At 34.5% G+C, this 18,949-nt stretch overlaps 1 protein-coding gene across 2 annotated transcripts; it reads left to right on the forward strand.

Moving 5' to 3' along the window:
• The first annotated feature begins 14,001 nt into the window (after positions 1–14,001).
• On the forward strand, positions 14,002–18,890 carry LOC116211832 (alpha-1,3-arabinosyltransferase XAT3-like). Of its 2 annotated transcripts, XM_031546359.1 has the most exons (3): positions 14,002–14,241; positions 14,657–14,910; positions 17,258–18,890. In XM_031546359.1, exons 2-3 carry the CDS (start codon positions 14,802–14,804, stop codon positions 18,535–18,537), a joined length of 1,389 nt encoding a protein of 462 aa, XP_031402219.1. In that variant the 5' UTR covers positions 14,002–14,241; positions 14,657–14,801; the 3' UTR covers positions 18,538–18,890. The 2 variants fall into 2 exon arrangements, with proteins under 2 accessions (XP_031402219.1, XP_031402220.1); XM_031546360.1 differs by lacking the exon at positions 14,002–14,241 and having other exon boundaries at positions 14,528–14,910.
• Positions 18,891–18,949: the final 59 nt, after the last annotated feature.

Raw genomic sequence — 18,949 nt, forward strand, 5'->3', positions numbered from 1 at the left:
CAACTGATTAGTTTTAGCTAATAAGTTGATGACGCAGATGATCTGATTAGAAAAATAAAACCTTTTTCATTCAATTCGTTGGGCCTATTTGAATAATCGTAGAAAAGTTTCAATTTTTAAGCTCGAGATGCAGCTTGACATGTATAGTATAAAGGTGGTCGAAGCCGACTGATGAGACCGCAGAGCAGAACAGAACAGGAAACTCGGGCGATCCCGAACTTTCCAATCCAGACGTTCGGTTTCTCGTTCATCAAGAGATGAGATGAGCCAGCCCATCATTAATTACCGAATAATGACGGTGTTAATTACCACTTTAAGTAGGGTTTAATCGGGGGGGCTGCCCCCCAAATCTGATATACAACAGACACAGAAGAGGAGGCGTGGGGCCCACCTTGGGGTCTGCTCATCCTGCGGAGAGGATGAGGTTCTGCTCTCTTTATGGAGGGCTAAGCTAAACAAATGCCCTCCGCGATTGAGTAAAATTACAGGAATGGGATTCATTCTTTTGTTTGCTTCTCATTGGGTGATCCCATCGTCTCTCTGCAAGTCTACTCCTTTTTATTTCAATCTTTACTAACTTTCTTTATTATTATATAAGTACTTTAAGTTTTAATTGGTTAAAAAAATAATATATTATCCCAACGTTAATTACGTCAAATGGTTTGATGCTAATTCTTCTAAGATCTTGAATTCTTGTCTTGTCAAAAAAAAATTACATTGGGAAGATTTTAATCTTCAATTAAACGATCCGATTTCATCTGAATTAATCGGGACGATCGGGTTTTTGAATATCATGAGATATTAAAAATATTATATATTATAATTATGAAATATTTTTGTTTTGAAAGCTCTGTACCTCGTTAAAGGGCCATATAATAATCCCAACACGTGGCCCCTTTTTGCGGACCATGAGAAAAGATCAATACAGTGGGCGCCAGGTCAATCTAGAATGTTTAACTCTTTCTTTTTTTTTTTTTTAATTACTCCCAAGGGAAATGTCATGATTGGTAAGTCCTATTAGGAAACAACACCAATCAATGATGCAATTGCCACTCGACTTCGATACTTTTCTTGCCGAATTACACCCTATGAATATCAGCTATCGGATCTGTAAAAGAGAGGATCCATGATAGTGTTCATGATAGGAAAAATTTTTCAATAATCATACCTCAATATGTGATATAAGGAAGTATCATTTAAATTATAATAAATAAAATAATGAGTGTTATTCACTCAATTAATTATAATAAATATTTTTAACTGAAACAATTTTATTTATTCTTCTCTATCAAATCATCGTGAGGAATAATCGTTTAAAATTTTCTCTCATGATAGTGTTTTTGAACTTCAAATGGCCGCAAGAGTTGTAATATGTTCGACTCAACACCTTTTCTTCAGGTCGAGAATGTCTTAAGTATCCATTTCTCACGACAACTTGGTGCAATATGAACTATTACTTCCTCAGAAAATCTTTGTCGGAGGTAGAACCATAGCTGCCTCATGCCAACGGACAGTACTCTAAAATGACTTTATTGATATTTCTTTGTTTTAAATCTCGAGTTAAAATCACCTAAAATGTTGCTTGTTTCAAGTCCAATTCACGCGGTGAAAGAACATTTTCTTGGACTATATGAAGGTAGGATTAAGCCATTATTTGTACCCAAATTTTAGTTTATTGACATATATAATATTAGGATAAAGTCAAATGAGTCCTCTCCTTTCCATAATAACATGTCTCGCTAACTTATAAATCTCATGGGACTACATTTGTACCCTAAATGGACCCAATAACCATACCAAACAAGATTTGTCGTAATGGATCGAATGATAGAGATATGTAATAGAATCCGACACTTAATTAATTAACAAGTGTTTCTCATATAATGATGGCAGGCATCTTGCTGGATTAAGCATGAAAATGGATTCGGATTAAATCTAGATAAGTCAAGCAGACTCGACGATGTAATTTCCTGAGAAACTTTCCTAAATCTTAATAAAAATATTCGTATAGACCCTAAATATATCCTTATCGGTACTTTATTTTATTAAATTTAATTAATCCATGATTATTAATTTACTCCAAACTTATGCCATTTATTGGCCCCTACACTTGAGCTAATTGGGCCTTAATAACGAGTACGGTCCACTGAAATTAATATTATTTAGCTCTAGCCGTACATTTTTTTATGTATTCGACTTATACATAGGCTTTTCCCTTCAGTACAATAAAAATAAAATACTTTGAAATTTTTTTTAATGATCTTACCTCATCACACAAGGAACGGAGTTTAATCACTCCAGCAATTGTTATAATTATTCTTAATTAAAACAATCTTACTCATAGATCTTGGTTATTGCGGGATTATATCGGAGGTTGACTCGAAGCCGGTATAATGTTTGGTTACTGGCCAAGGATGTTCTGCACCACTTTTGAAGTCATTAGTGGAGCTGATTCGCACCCTTTTGTCTCGGCAGTGGGTTGTTAATATTATTCATATCTATCAAGGTAACGCTTGGGCAGACTAATTGGCAAGAGCGCAATCTCCATTCCATTGGGTGCGCAATCCTACCCTCGCACGTCTGTCGATTGGGATCGATCATTTTGGAGATATGATTGGGGCTACAATACCTCACCTATGTCTTACAAAAAAAAAAATCGTATTAATTCTTTTTCACTATATTATTGTGAAACGAGCCATATAATATCTTCCGTAAAAGAAACCCATTATCAGCACTCTATTAATTATATTTCTTATTCGATGAATACCCCGTTATCCGAATGTCCAACCGGTTTCGACTAATTTAGTTTGAGTTGGATCGGCCTCTAAGGAGATAAAACTCTTATAATATGGAATATTTTACATTTATAAAACTCGAATTCGAGACTTTATTTAAAGAGAATAAGTGTCCAGCCGCTTAAACCAGCTCACGTTTGTACTAATTATATTTCTTCTCTTTAAGAATCACCTGTTTTTATCATTTCTAATTTTAAATTCTCTTGTTTTTATCATATCTATTTTTATGGTGTGTTTAGTTTTAGAATTAAGTAGAGTTGAGTTTGATTTTAATTGGGTTGTAATGATTGTATTGTTGAATTATGATAAAAAAATATGAAAATGTAATGAATAGTTGAGAGAATTTAGTATTAAAAATTGAATTGAATGGTAAAAAAATTGAAGAAAAATGAAAAAATAATAATTGTGTTGTTGATTTTTATTGTATAGTAAATAAAGTTAAAGTTGAACTTAAAATTTTAAAAACTTGATTGCAAAATCAAACGGGCTATTAAATTCTCTTTCCTTTCCTTCCTTGATTCAGTACCTGTCTTCAATTACTTTCTTAATCCATGTAGCTTCCCATTCACGTCCACAATCTCCTGATATCTGCGAATCATAAATTATTGCAAAATCAAGCTATATGGGAAAAGTACAATTTTAGGACATAACACTTTGGTTACTTTTCTATTTTCTTTATCCTAGCATGCTACTTTAGCCAGTCAAAGTTACGTAAGTTTATCGATTTCGTCCTTTCGTGCTTTGTCCAGTTAAATTGAGATAAATATCGATGAAGGACCATTCATGGTTTGCCTTTTTGCCATGTAACATTCAACTACGAAGCAAGAGGGTGACCGTGTTTTCATTTACGCATGTAGTCATAAGTAATTCATGCGAGTTGCATATGTAAATGGTCGACCAATGGCATATGATGTACACTTGATTATCTTACTTTTGGTCCGATATATGAGTTATTTAACAAAATGATATTCAAGATTTCACGAAAAAAAAGGATATGAATAGAAGTTGTACAAGGGAAAATATTACCTTCATTTAACAAGATACATTTTTTGAACATTTTGTTGTAATTATTCCTATTCTTCACAGATTTTGATATTTTAAATCAAGCATGTATAAATTAAATGTGCGTCGAGATCGGCCTAAAGAATCTTGTCACGAGACTCAAGACCTTCGTTTAAGATTCGTCATTTCTATTGTAAATGTAATTTTTCCCCCAAGATACAAATCCTCTTTGTATAATCTATCTTTAACCATGAATTAAAACTTCTAGCACTCCTTAGCTTAATTATCCTGATTAAAATACAAGTAATTATATATATGAACGAGCAATAAATTAACGTGGAATATATCCCCCGAATTTTCCATATTATTGAACAGACAATTAATGCCGGAAATTAAGTCATACATTTTATGCATTACATATTATACATAGATAACACACACACATATGGAGGAGACGTCGGCCCTAAATGATCACGAACGTTTATCTACCTTTGACCACTTTGCAAGGAATTTTAGTACGTGAAAACGAGATCGATAAAATAATTATAACAAATCAATATAAATATTGACTCATTGTGCGTTATGACCGACCAACCGGTAAGATAATAATACAAAAAGGATAAGATTTATATAAAATTTTCATCCACAACGTACATCACCCCTAGGAAAAAAAAAAAACTAGTGGGACCTTTCTCTTCTGTGGAGCTCATCGAACATAAAAAGAGCAAAAAGAGAATTATTATAGCATATCGCACGATGGTAAAGTTTCATTACACTTCTACGCTAAGCATAAAGTAAGACTAGGCCGACAGGAGTCCATTCACCTCTCCTAAACGTTAGTTTCTGATTTTTTTGGCAAAAACTAGTGATTTTTGCCCTGTATCGTTTAGAAATTAGATATTAACTTCGTGTTCATCTCTTACGAGGATCTAACTGCTCGGGATCCAAATCGTAGATCAGTCCCTAAATGGGTCGAACAAATAACAATTGTTCATATGTACATGGGAGAGGGACACATGAACTATGGGAGGTCATTTAATTTTTAACTTGGAACCTTTACCAAAGTGGGTAGCCGAAATATAAATGAATCCCACCAATTATAGGTGACGCCAATTACATATCTCTCTCACAAAGTCACATGCACGCCATATTCAATCATTAACTAAAACAAAGAACGTTATTCTTATTCCAAAACCATTTATGTCTAAATCAAGTTGAATCGATCGCTGAACATAGACAGTATGATAGAAAATGTGGAATTAGGAAGATGGTCCAATTGATATTGAGTTCCCATGCCTTAATTAGGTGGTTCGGATAAATGGTATACTCTCCAATTCCGTCGATGGTTTGCCATAGGGGCCGGCTACGAAGCTCGGGGTAGACTACATGCCGTGCGAAGGACCAGAGTACCATCTCAGCCAGCCTTGATAATAACAGTTTATCCGACATAAGCAAGCTATGACTTATCAGAATTCCGAGGTCTCGGCGCCTGAAAACGAAGGAGAGCTTAGCTTTGGTTGGGTTTAAACGAACTTTAGCCCTGTTCGTATTTAATCTGTTCCTTCATAATTGTTGAGGATTAATAGCCATGATCCCGTGGACATACCGTACGTCACATACGAACTCATCCATACTATAAATTAATTTATTTATGTCTTTTCGTTAATTTTTTTTTAAGTAATTAAGTGAGGGCAAGCAAAGCAGAAAGGACCTGCACAAAAGACAACGACAGACTTGCCAGCGCATGCAACTTTTCTTAATTAAATATATTCTCCGATTTCATTTCTAAATTATACTTGATTATTAATTTTTATTAGAAAATCACTTCTTCTTCTTCTTTTTTTTTGTGGCCAAGTTAGAAAATCAGATTAGACTAGCGAAAGAATGAAATAATGAGTCACGCCAGCCTCATTAGTTAGCATCGCCCTCATTCCAGCGAATCGAATTAGTTCCCAGTCAATTTAACTTGGTTTACCCCAACAAAAAGTTTTTTAAAATACCCCCTTTTTCCGATAAGATTTTTAAAATATTCTCAATATGTTGCTCAAAACTAATTCATAATACTCAAAAGCCGACTTGATAATGATCACGAGGTGCTTCCATAATTGATTTGAAACTCCTAAATTACGGTTAAAATCCACGCATAAGAATCGCGATCTACAAATAATAACAAATTCTCATGTTATTTCGATTTTTTCTTCTTTTTTTTTTGAGAAAAAGGGAATGTAAATTGGGTGAATCTGAGAGATATTTGTTGTTTTATGGCTAATGCAATGTTAGTGGGGGAGACTTGTGTTGGTCCCATGAGACTTGCTTGCATATTGTATTGCCACAATCATGGAAAAATGTGCGGAGCTTTCCGAAGTCCCGACCAGCGGAAAGATTTAGTTAACTACGACGTCGTTGGGCCCCCACCCCCTCACCCTGCTTTGATTGAGTATTGACTTAAAATTTTAAATAGATGAACGATTATAATTAATTTCTTCTTTAATCATGATTTTATGTTTCGATTTTCAGCCCAGGTTTCCTCTTTTTGCACTATGTTGCATGTACAATTCTGTTTTCGTATGGATCGTGTCTCGACGGAATATATTTGCCCGAAAGAATGGATTCAATAATGGTTAGATCGGATAATTAATGTTGATTAATGTTGTTTGATGTTACATCAACAGGATCAAGCATAGATGGACCGAGCCTAGTTGTGGGGGTATGGGATTTATATAAAAGAGAACAATAGATGCATTCCTCAATTATAATTCGGATATATAGAGAACATTTTTTTTTAATGTCGGTCATGAGATGATTTTTTTTGTCGTTCTTCAGGCAAAAAAAGTCATAAACACATAAAGTAAAAGATAAAATTATTTTTTCTGACCTTTTTTTATATTTCTTTTCAAATCTTTTCCCCTGAAAAGAGCCGAATTTTCAACGTATGTTTCTGGATCACGCCGAATTTTCAATGTTTGATTAAGATGTAAAAATCGCAACGATCTCACGGAGAAAGACTCTTGATTTTGAACCAATTAAGTACATGAAAAATATGGAAATTGGGAGACAAAGATATGAAAGTAAAGTGGCAAATTCCATGGAAAGATGCTCAGAGGCAGGATTTTATAGTCCACTTTGGGCCTTTAAATGCGGACGATTCATGAAAATGCATGTTTTGGTCCACGAAAGGGTCCATGCCAGGAATTTTTATTTATATTTATTTGTACTAAAAATGAAAGGACCCACAACATCGAATATTGATAAACTAAAATAGAAAAAAAAAGAAAAAAAAAGAGTCCGTGTTCCATGGCTTAGATTTTTCACATTTATATGGTATTTATAAATACTAATTCTCAATAAAAATATAATTAGTGTATTCTAAATCTATTTTTCTTAATAATATTTAATGTTGACAATTTTTGTAGGTGAATTCATTTCATTTTTTGCTTAACACGCGGATGCATAGTTATTTTTACATATATGTGCATATGTAATAGGCACATATGTTACGTATTTGTTAGTGTTATGATATTAAATTACTGTTAATGGTTCTCAATTTAATAATAGAAATATTAAAATATTGATTATTTAAATAAAAATATCTCAATTATGATTTTCGAAGATTGGAAAATACCCTAAAATTACATATTTAATTAAAATAGACCAATAATTTGCAAATTACACGAGCAAAATGTTAGTATCTATACTACCATATAAAGGGAAAATTTGATGTCCCCTAATAGTTATTTTTATTATGATTTTACTATGCCCTTAAGAACCTTAACTATAATAAAAAAAACAAAAATAATGCATAAAAAGTCGGGACAAAATAGTAAAAATAATTATGCACATCACTCTTCGCAATTTTTTTTTCTTTTTTACTAGTGTCTCACTTCGCTCCCCCTTTACTCTTCTTTTCTCTCCTTTTCTTGTTTCTCCTTCCATTTCTTCCCAGTTATTATCCATTCCCATTGTTTTTTCAATTTAAATATAACTTTTTTCCTTAAAAAAATTTAATATGACCTCGATTAATTTTTACGATGTGACTGTAAACTCTAGTTTATATAAAATTTAAAATTGATTAATGTACGTGGCTCTAATATGGTATTGATGATATTGTAGATGTGACAATTATTGCCTTCTCTCTGGTAGCTGTCACCGCATATAAAGCAGAGCAACAGTTGCCTCTTTTGTGCCCCCCCACATGACAAAACACAGAGATCTGACTGGGGAGTGATCAAATCTTCTCGGTAGCTTCTCTTGTTCCTTACTAGTAGCAGTAGGAGGTAATGCAGTAGAGTAGGGATACACATCATTGCATATCAAGTAAAAGATTTTAATTTTAATTTTCGTGATAAAATTATATTTACTTCTCTATTAATTATTTAAAAATTTTATTTTATTATATTAAATTCACGAGTCTCTCTTATCAGAAAAAAAAACTTCTCTTGTTCTTTTAAAGAATTGATCGATCATGTAGATCTCCTCTTAAGTTATTATGATAACGTTTGGTAAAAGAGTAGAGTATGGTTATACTTAACTCCATGAGATGAAGACAGAAATGGTTGGGTGAATTTATTATTAAAAAATTAGTTATAATTATGGTTACGAAAAAGCGCGTGAGAGAATTTATTATTAAATTGAAAGAGAAGATAAAAAAATAATGATTATATTGTTAAATTGAGAAAAAAGTAATAAATAGTTGAAAACTTTTAATATTAAAAAATTAATCGTAATAATTATTAAGAAAAATTATATGAGATAATTAATTATAAATTGAAGAAAATGATAAAAAAAATAATGATTGTGTTATTGAATTGAGATAAAAGTAAAGTAAAGTAAAGTTAAGTAAAGTATGATTTAACAAACAAACAAAGCTTCCCTCAAGTAAAGGCCCCAGATCCCCTTAAATTGCCAGAGTTGCCTTCTAGCCCCTTTCTTTCTTTCTTCCTTTTCTTTTTGTGAGATTTATATATGAATTTTCTATTTCTTTATCCGTGAATTTTATTACTTTTAAGCATACTTTTTTTTATCATAATTTAGCCTATTTGATATATATATATATATATATATTTATATTCGAGTTCAACAAAGCGTTGTTGCGAGATTGATGTCAGCCAGAATTTATTGGAAAGTTATTTAGATAGAATAGTCACACAATCGTACTTCATTGTGAAAGCATTCACTCGATTGGGACCAGATAGTATTCATAAACCATACCTATAAAACTAAAAGTACGTTTTTCCAATAAATAGAGCCGTCAATAAAAAAAATATTTATAGTTACTAAAGATCTTTTCTTTTTATGTAGTGAGATCCACAAAACATAAAGTTGATTTAATATAGCGGATTACATATAACTTACCTGGGAATATTCATTAAAAGAATCAAATGGTTTTCCAGTCTTTTGCCAAGGAAATGTAAGTATCACTAAAAGTGAGAAACTCTTTTCGAAATTATAATTGTTTTCCTTTTTTTGGAAAAGTAACCCTTAAAATTATGAATAATAATTAATGACAAATTTTATGTTATCTACAATGCATCTACCTAAAAGAAATTATCCACTGTATATGCAAAAACAATAGAATACGCTTTTTGAAGAGTACATTAATTCGATAAATATATTTAGAAAGATTGGGATCCCCGCAAAATCTACAAGCACGCCAATATTCAATAAGGACATTCACTAATTAATTTGTCAGGTCGTTTTCGTGTTTTTGATGGGTTGCATTGCATCAAGTGACAAAGCCTGTAGTAATGGTCAACGTCGACGTGTTTATTAGATAGAGGCAAAGGGCAACAAATCAATATTTTTGAAAGTCAGTTTTGGTTAATCAATTCAATATTATATTTGTTCTTCCTATATAAGATGATGGCCGAAGTTAATGATATATCATGGCCAAGGTACACATGGAAAGCATGGTCAAAATGAGATATATACACGCCATGCATCTACAAGTATAGAAATTTAATTAAAAATAGCTAGAGGTTCGGCCCAATTAACCTTCTAGGAAAATGGTATGTCCAAAAATGTTCATTGCAATGCATTTTAGTATCAAAAAATTACAACTACATCGTATAATAAACTGAGTAATGATTCATTTGATTTCATAGTTGAAATTTTACTCCATCCCGTTCTAGCCTAATAAGGGATAAAAGTGTATATTCCATGTATATAATATATGGGGAGTTTATTATTAAAAAATTAGTTATAATAATGATTAGAAATAAATATATGTGAGAAATTATTATTAAATAAAAAAATAAAAAATATATATATGTTGATGTAATAGTAGATGATAAATTTATAATTAAAAATATAATTATAATAATGATTTGAAAAAAAAGTGTAAGTGCAAATTTCTTTTAAAATTGGAGAAAATTAAAAAAGCATGAATTAAGGGAAAAATGAAGCGGCATGTAGTGTAATATAATATCATTTTAAAATCAAACGCCACCTAAGACTGTCCGTACATGCAAATCCAAGATCATGCGGCTGAGAGAGAGGGAATCTCTCAGATCCCCATGTCGATCTCCGTCCACGAATCTCGGGCTTCAGAAGTCCAGTAGCTCCTCTTCACTGACTTCACCCTCCATCTTTCCCAAAATATCGAGATAGCCACTGGCATCTCTCAGACAATATTCCTCCCTTGGATCCATTTTTCGCATTTAAATGTAACTGTCAAAAAGTTTCCCAAAAACTTTGTTTTTTCTACGTAGGACTAAAGCGCCGATTGTCTACCCGGGAAAAAAAAAAATCTGTTGTAATTGATAATTGGTTAAATTAATATAGTGACATAGGTTGAAATCGAGAAGTTTCAATTTTAATTCTTATTAATAGAAGTTGTTATATTTTTTTTTCCTTATTATTATTCTAGAATAACTAGCCTGTCTATTGCATATGCGATGTATGGGTTTTTAATATATGTGTTTTATTCAAAGTTTTACTAAAATACTTTTAGAAGACAAATTCCATAATTGAAGCGTTTCTTATTTGATAAATTCGTATTCCAATAGGTCTAATAAAATTAAAAATTTTACGCATAAATTAAGGTCATAAATTTAACATAAAATAATCTTTTAGTGAGTGATTTTCTAACAAACACATAATATTTTCAGTTAGAAATCAGACATGTTGATAATTGAACCAATTAACATATAAATTATTCTATTTAATTTAATTTTTAGATAAGTAATAAAATAAATAAATTACTAACTAGATATGCCTAATACATTTTTCTAAAATTAACCTCTTTTATGTACCGTTTAAATTAATAAATTTGGAGATATCTACAAAAAAAATTTACAATCAATATATAAATAAACACATGCGAATTTGCTACTAAAAAATTATTAATATTTTAAATTCTTTATAGTGTACATTAAATACAATATTAAATAAGTTATGATATATACGTATTTCTTCATTTGACAAGATTGATGTGAAAGTTATACATTATATATACTTAAATTGTTGCAATGTTAATAAGAGCAAAATACCTAAATACAACAATCTCTTTTAAATATTTTAGACCATCATCTCCTATAACAAAAACTTATATTCATTTGGTGTATATAAATTCTAAGATTCATTTTGTTGTGAATCATTTTCCAACAAACAAAATTGAATTTGATTTTTATAGAAAAAAATTAATTGTTTATACTAATACATTTACTGTATAATAAATTGGCCAATTTCTACTTTATGTTATGTATTATAGATTTGATGTTCTTCCCTTATAATAAAAAAACAAAAGGAAGAAGTTTGTCATGTGAAATGGATTAAATGGGCCAACCGTTTTGACTGAATGATCAATCGTCCCGTAAAAAGTTTTAACATTTTAAGAAAATTTAACAATTATTATTCACCTTGTGATGAAATTAATGATAGTCAGAGCATAACTCTAATAATTTACCTCTCTATACACCTCCTGATCAGAAAACCGAGCTTCCCCTTGGTCCAAATTTTTGGTATGTCCCTGAATGGAGCAGTACTCTCTAATTCCGACCATGATTCAGAGGCTTGATATTTACCGGTTCTTGTCTATGAAATTTCTTACGTCCCTTTCATCCATTTCGGCATAATACGCAAAAAACAAAAACAAAAAAGTTACTTTAATACTACTGGGAAATACTTTAACGAATGCGGCAATTTCTCTTCTATTATTATTCATTTTAACCACGAGTTGGTGGCCTTTACCCGAGTTTAATTTCGTTAGCCAGTTTCTGTTAAAGCATTATCTAAAAGTGCCCTTGATGATGATAATGAAAGCATAAAAGGAATAGATCATTGTGCATGAAAGTAACAACACAGTCCGGGTAAAATTTTATGTTGTCGGGAATGTAAGAGCACGTCATTTTTCACTATTCAAAATCTATCGTCAAAATGCATCAATTACATATTGCGGTCGCTATAATAAGGTCCGTAAATATGAATTTCAATAGTATCGAGTTAACTTATCTGTAGCGTGTACCACATTGAAATAACACAGAATGCGATGGATTCCTTAAATGGATCGGAAGAGCTCCTTATTGCTGAGAAGCTTTTGTGCGAATTGGTGGTGACAAAAGCGGGAACATGCCCCCTCTCTCCAGCCAACACGCGAAAGGGAATGGCTTTCTTCGAGAAAGTAGCTGTGTCTCAACATTTTACCAGAATCGTCTTAAAACTATGTATTTGGTGCTATACATAAAAGTGAAAGACATCTGCACTTAAAATTATATATGTGTGGTGCTGCTGATGCATGCTCTCAGCAATATATATATATATATATATATATGTATGTATATATGGTGCTGTACATGTATCGTGAGCTATATTCTGAATTTTCAACGTGTTATGTTATATCTACTGATTTTCAGTGGCAAGATGAGCGCTGGATCGTCTCTTTCAGCGAGTTCTCCTGTTCCAGCTCCTCGGTCCAGTCAAAGGGACCCCCAGTGGTAGGTAAAACCCGCAACCGCCTCCCTCTGGGCGACGATGGACTCCGTCCTTCTGCGGAGCAATTTCGAGCAGAGGAGCTTGCTTCGCAGCATTGTCCATCCGTAGAGCAATGAATGCGTATTCCACCGAGCAATGATGCCTTTGCTGGGCTACCCCGTTACGGACTTGATAAAAAATGACACATATCCCTTGATTGGCTAGCTTGAAGGTCCACACCCTTTAATTTAAATCGGGAGATCTAATGCCTCGGAAAGTCTTCAGACCTCTTCACTTGTTTTTGTCTAGTACCATGATTAGGGGTCCACGAACTCATCCATCATGGAACATCCTCTTCGAAATAGCTCGTCTTCATGACCACAATTAGAGTTGGGCCCACTTTGTATTTCCTCGGTTGTGGGTTGTTAATGGGCCTTGGCCTCAAGTGGGTCAATTCCCTTCGATTTTTCCAATTTTGCAAATATTTCAGTTATGTTTCACCAAATTTCAAATTCTCTTCAGATCGGGTTGAAAGAGATGTCGAACGCAAGACATGCAAGTAACAATTTCTTGATAAAATTTTCCCCCGCAATCAACATATCAGTCATTAGTATATGGAAAGAATAAACCAGCCTTAGCACGGTCCAAGCTTGCATGTCTTGTTGATGCTATGTGATGCAAAGCTACTGAACTTATTGTGCGGGTGAGCAGTTGTACCCAACATATGACATATATAATAGTAGCCATAAAAGCGTCAAACCGGTCGAGTTTTAATTTACAGGTCACTTTCCATTTCGCTCTCGAATGCATTTGCAATATACGTTCGACGTAATCACTTTGTTAAACAGAGTTTCTGATCATCCAATGTTTTACCTCATATGTCATCATGCATGCTTTAATTAATCCCATCAACATCTGCCTAAGTTTGGCCCCGATGACTCTTTTTTTTTTTTGGGTGTTTTTTTCGTGTCTGGACACATTTATGAGACGCCCATAAATTACATTCCAACTATATTTTATAGTTGGAATTTTTGGATTTTGACTTTGATAACATATCAATAGAGACAAATAATTGACCCAATTTATGTGGATTTCTGGCCGTCCTTTCTGGCTCGTCGTTTTCCCGACAAAACAGAACTTGGGCATGCATAAATAGCATTGCATGTATACACACACACACATATATAAATACTCACATACTCTTAACATATATGTATATATACATGTCTATAATATAATATGTATGTACATATGGATTTGTGATCATAAAATAATAAATCAATCACATTTGGCAGCGCATTATTATTTATAAAAATAAAAACTCTTTTCTTGAATCTTCCTGGGACAGTGTCAAGGCAAGGAAGGCACCAACTTATACCTATTTAAGTTCTCATAGTCTCCACTTTGCTCTCTCGACCTCCATGAGAGCTGCTAATGTAGGAGATGATTGAGCCATTGATAAGAAGATATATTCCATTCTTGCCGATCGGCATTGTTCATCGTCAAGTTGCTTGACATCCGAGGCAAAACCTGTAACGTACGTATTACAACTTCATTTTTCTTTCTCTCTTTTTTTCTTTTTTCTTTTTTCACTAGTTTCACCAGATTGAGATTAATAACATTATTACAGGTTAGTTTCGAATTCTCACATGATACCGCATTATTTCTCTTTTTCGAAAAGGTGACCAGAAAATCAACATATTTGAGGTAATATCGAATTGAGGAGACCAGGAACAATAATGAAATATAATTCTCGAATGATTGGACAAGAGAGATCATTAAAAAAAAAGAGGCATGAAGTAATGATTTTTATGGTTGCAATATTACGAGTTCATGATCTGCTTTCCTCCATCCATGTTTTACTATATGTTTCTTGCATCAAAGCAGATCGCAGAAGCAAAATAACCTTTCACGTATGAGACTGAATCACGGTTGACATGTTCTTGATGCAGTGCCTGTTTGCCATTCGAGAACCAGGATCGAACATAAGGGATCGATTGGTAAAGAGAGAAGTTCTTGCATCATTACTGATCCAATTCCTATTTTTTTTCATAAAACCAAGTCGAAGGACACACGGTGTGAACTGGGGGAAGAGCCATGAAGAAGATAAGTTTGACAACAGGGGCATCCATTTTAGGGCTGAGCATAGCACTCTTGATCTTCTATGTATATGATCTCTCATCCGTAAATTTCACTCGGATTCAAGGTACGTAGTTCACCCTGATCTTTTATATTAACTTTCCTGATAATTATGAACCGATTAGCGCAGAACTGTCTTGAGAACTCTTCGAAAGTATATAATGTATATAAATGCAATATTCGTGAAAAATGAACCATATTATGTGTGTATACATATATACATACATACATATATATATATATATATATATATATCTTAGGAAAGATAATTAACGAATGTAAAATAAATTTGGCTGGTGATGAGACGTACATATGCTTCAGTTTCGGAAAGCATGTTATCACGCGGCGGTAAATGTATATATAGGTAATAATCGTTTAATTTCTTCCCTGAAATCTTCGCTCGTGGTGTTAAAATTAACCTTGAATCCACACAATTTTGCTGATCCAACTGTGAATTACCTCTCTTATGAAGTATTCATATGATTAAAGTAGTATTGCATGGCCCTTTCGTTCATATATAAATGTTTATGGATCCTTTGACTTAAATCTCACTATTGTAATTTAAAATTATGAAATATTATATACTAATATGCAAATGGAAGGCAGCAGGCCGACATTCCAACTATAAAAGTCTGGGGTCTTTTCCCTCTTCTGAAATTCCATCGATTGCGGAATTTTATAATTAAATTTTTGGTGCAAATGATTCCTGGTTGAAACTATATATATGTGTGTGTGTATTTTCAGTAACCTACAAAATATAGAGATAGGCATAAATTAGTACAATTAAGCTGTAAAAGTCCTTACAAACTCATTACATGTAATTTCGACCAACAATTTATGTGTTTGTTGCATTAAGGTATATACACAAATTTTAAAGACAATTTTCTTTTCCGATTATAAGGAGGCCCATAGGCCTAGAATAATAAAATAGAATCCTAGCTAATGATTAATAAAGGGTATGGATAATTTCATTACAATAATCGAATATGAAATCTCTGAATTGTGTCGCAAGAGTTTGCGAAACGACTTAATTTCTCATTTCAGTATACGAATGACTAATGATACAAAGTAAATATATTAATATATATGGGGAATGCATGGATTCCAGGAGGTGCCAACAAATGCCAAATTTCTAAAAAAAATTTATGAATCCAAATTTCTAAATTCAGTGTTACATATATGGTGCAAATATTTTAATATCCTGAAACCTTAATTTGGCACGTCACACATAGGATAAAATAAACTGAACCCTTCGTATCTTGATGGAATCATAAAACAAACAATGATTAGGCAGGCACATGCATAGATCTATTTGCATAAATATATTATTTGGAATCTAATATTTATCTAATGTTAAATCAACAATTAATTTTTTTCCCGATTGGTCAATCAATTTAATTTATATATAATCAGATGATCATGTAGTGCCCAGAAGCAGGAGCATAACATTAGAGATAATGTAAAATTTCTCCATGTTTTGGCTCAAATTATAAGCTGTGGCTATTTTCTTGCAATCAGAAGAAGACACGCAGCAAAGTCAGACACAATTGTTAAATACATACAAGTTCACTCCCACATGCACCTCTTCAATAATTTCTTTTTCGGGGTTCCGAAACCAATTTTTTCCGAATAATTCAGTTCGAGTTGGGTTGGTTCATTAAAGGGTAATATTTTTCTTGATCAATAATTTTATTAATTCATAATACTCAAACTTGAGATCTGAGTTAAGGAGTAGACACAGAACTGTTTGAATCAATATTTATTATTTAGTTTTTCTTTCGATCTGCTTCTGGCTTCTCCCCTTAAGCCAAAATGATAAAATGAACTCCAAAAATTAGTGCAAATGAATAGGATGTATGTATGTTTCGTGGTTGTCCACGAAACGAAGGGGTATAAGTGAGATGATACGACTCACAAAGTGTTCGAGTTCGGCTGGGTGAAAGTTTGAGTTCGGTTCGGTGTTATCGAACTCGAGCCAAGCCGAATAGTCTCATGAGCCTAGCTCGAGCTTGGGTATGCACAGCTCGAACGACTCACGAGCCTTATCGAGACTTTGGTTGTGTTCATCATAACTTTTATTAAATTAGAATTCTGTTGAGCTCTACCAAGTCGAGCTTGAGACCATCGAGCTCATCGAGCCCGAGCTGCTTGAGCTTGAAAAAATTGATGAGCCTTCACAAGCTGCTGGAAATCCTCAGGAGCCAAGCTCGAGCTCGAGCCCAGGCTTTCACTCTTGAGCCGAGCTTCGAGCCCCCTGAGTTCGGGCTTGGCTCAGCTCAATTACACCCCTAACGACACGTGGTGGTTGAACTGATCATAACCGTTTAAAACGAGATTCAATTTTAACGAAGACACGAACTTTATATCATGTTTGACGTTGCTTGTCTATGTGCTCTCTCTAATTCAAAATGCAGTGCTGAAACGTTGGGCCATTAGGCCCCGGGCAAGGTCGCGGCCCACCGTGATCACCTGCAACCGCTCCGACCTGTGGTACGATCTTTGCTCCATCAACGGCCCAAATTTGCTGGAGCCCACCTCCTCTACGCTCTTCCTAGTGGACCCCACACGCTACTTTGGGCCACCGGTTTCGGTTAGGACCCGCCCCTACACGCGCAAATCAGATTTAGGGGCTATGAAACATGTCAAAGAGCTAACTCTCACCTCAGCCCAACACCACATGAATTGTGCAGTCATGCACACCAGTCCGGCCGTAGTGTTTAGTGCCGGCGGTTATACCGGGAACTTCTTTCACGACTTCAACGACGGCCTCCTCCCCCTCTTCATCACCGTCAATTCGTTCTTCGGCAATCATGATTTTCACCTCGTGGTCACAGACTGCTCCCTCTGGTGGCCTCAGAAGTACAAGGAGGTGATTTCGCGAATCAGCAGCCTCCCGATGATTGACATGGACCGTGATAATAGGACACATTGCTTCCCATCGACCATAGTGGGCCTGATCAAGCACGGGCCAATGACTGTGGAGCCCGCTCGACTGGCCCGCCCGATAACACTGCGGGACTTCGGTTCCTTCTTAAAGGATGCCTACTTAGGCCAAGGGGAAGATAAGGCCATGCAACAGTCCAACCATAGCCAAGACACCGGCTCGGTTCGGCCAAGACTCGTGCTACTGAGCCGGACAAGACAGGTAGGCCGAGCAGTGCTAAACCAGAAAGAGCTCATGGCATTAGCAGAACAAATTGGGTTCAATGTGACCCTGTTCAAGCCAAGCCATAAAACGTCTCTGGCGGATGCTTTCAGGCTGATCCATGCAAGCCATGCAATGCTGGGCGTACATGGGGCAGGGCTCATGCATTCCATATTCCTCCGTCCCGGGTCAGTGCTGGTGCAGGTGGTGCCGATCGCGACCGAGTGGGTATCCGAGATGTTCTTCGGGAATCCGGCCAGGACACTCGGATTGGAGTATATCGAGTACAGGATCCAGCCGAGCGAAAGCAGCCTAGCTGATCAGTTCAGCATCGACGATGTGGTGCTGAACAACCCGAGGGCCGCGACGAAGGGCGATTGGTCCAACATGAAACTGTACCTGAAAACCCAAAACGTGAAGCTGGACATGGTCAGGTTCAGGGCATGCTTGGAGGAAGCTTATGTGAAGGCAAAGAGATTCATGGAGGAGAATGAAGGTAACGAAAACATGGATAAATTGGTCTCAAGCTCCAGGAAGTTAATTAAGTAATTATATAACGGCAAGACTAAAAGGAGATAAATAAGAAATAAATTTTAGATTTTCCTTAGCATTGTCCGTGAAGAAAAATCATAGGTAGAGGGGTTTGATTTATAAGATAGCTTTATGTTTATGGAATGTGGAAGTAAAAGGAGAGAGACTCGTTCCCATCCTGAAATTTTGGCGAGGGAAGTGAACATATGTAATGCTAAAAATATGTTCAGTCCGCCGCCGCTTGAAACGTGCGAAAAGGGGTTCCCGGACTGGTGCCCAAGAGTCTCCTCTAATGCTCAAGTTAGGAGCGTGTTTTTATGAAACAATTAAGAGTGTATCGGAATTACCATAAAGAATTCCTTATATATTAATGCATTGTGTAAAAATCAATTGGACTTTGGTGATGGAGGCAGAGATTTTCATGGACCGT

Source organism: Punica granatum, chromosome 6 (assembly GCF_007655135.1).
Source record: "Punica granatum isolate Tunisia-2019 chromosome 6, ASM765513v2, whole genome shotgun sequence".
Lineage (NCBI taxonomy): Eukaryota > Viridiplantae > Streptophyta > Magnoliopsida > Myrtales > Lythraceae > Punica > Punica granatum.

Excerpts from the sequence above, each read along its gene's own strand:
- LOC116211832 (XM_031546359.1), top strand. The coding sequence starts at position 14,802 with ATGAAGAAGATAAGTTTGACAACAGGGGCATCCATTTTAGGGCTGAGC. Across the intron at positions 14,911-17,257 it reads AAATTTCACTCGGATTCAAG|TGCTGAAACGTTGGGCCATT; the intron begins GTACGTAGTTCA and ends TTCAAAATGCAG.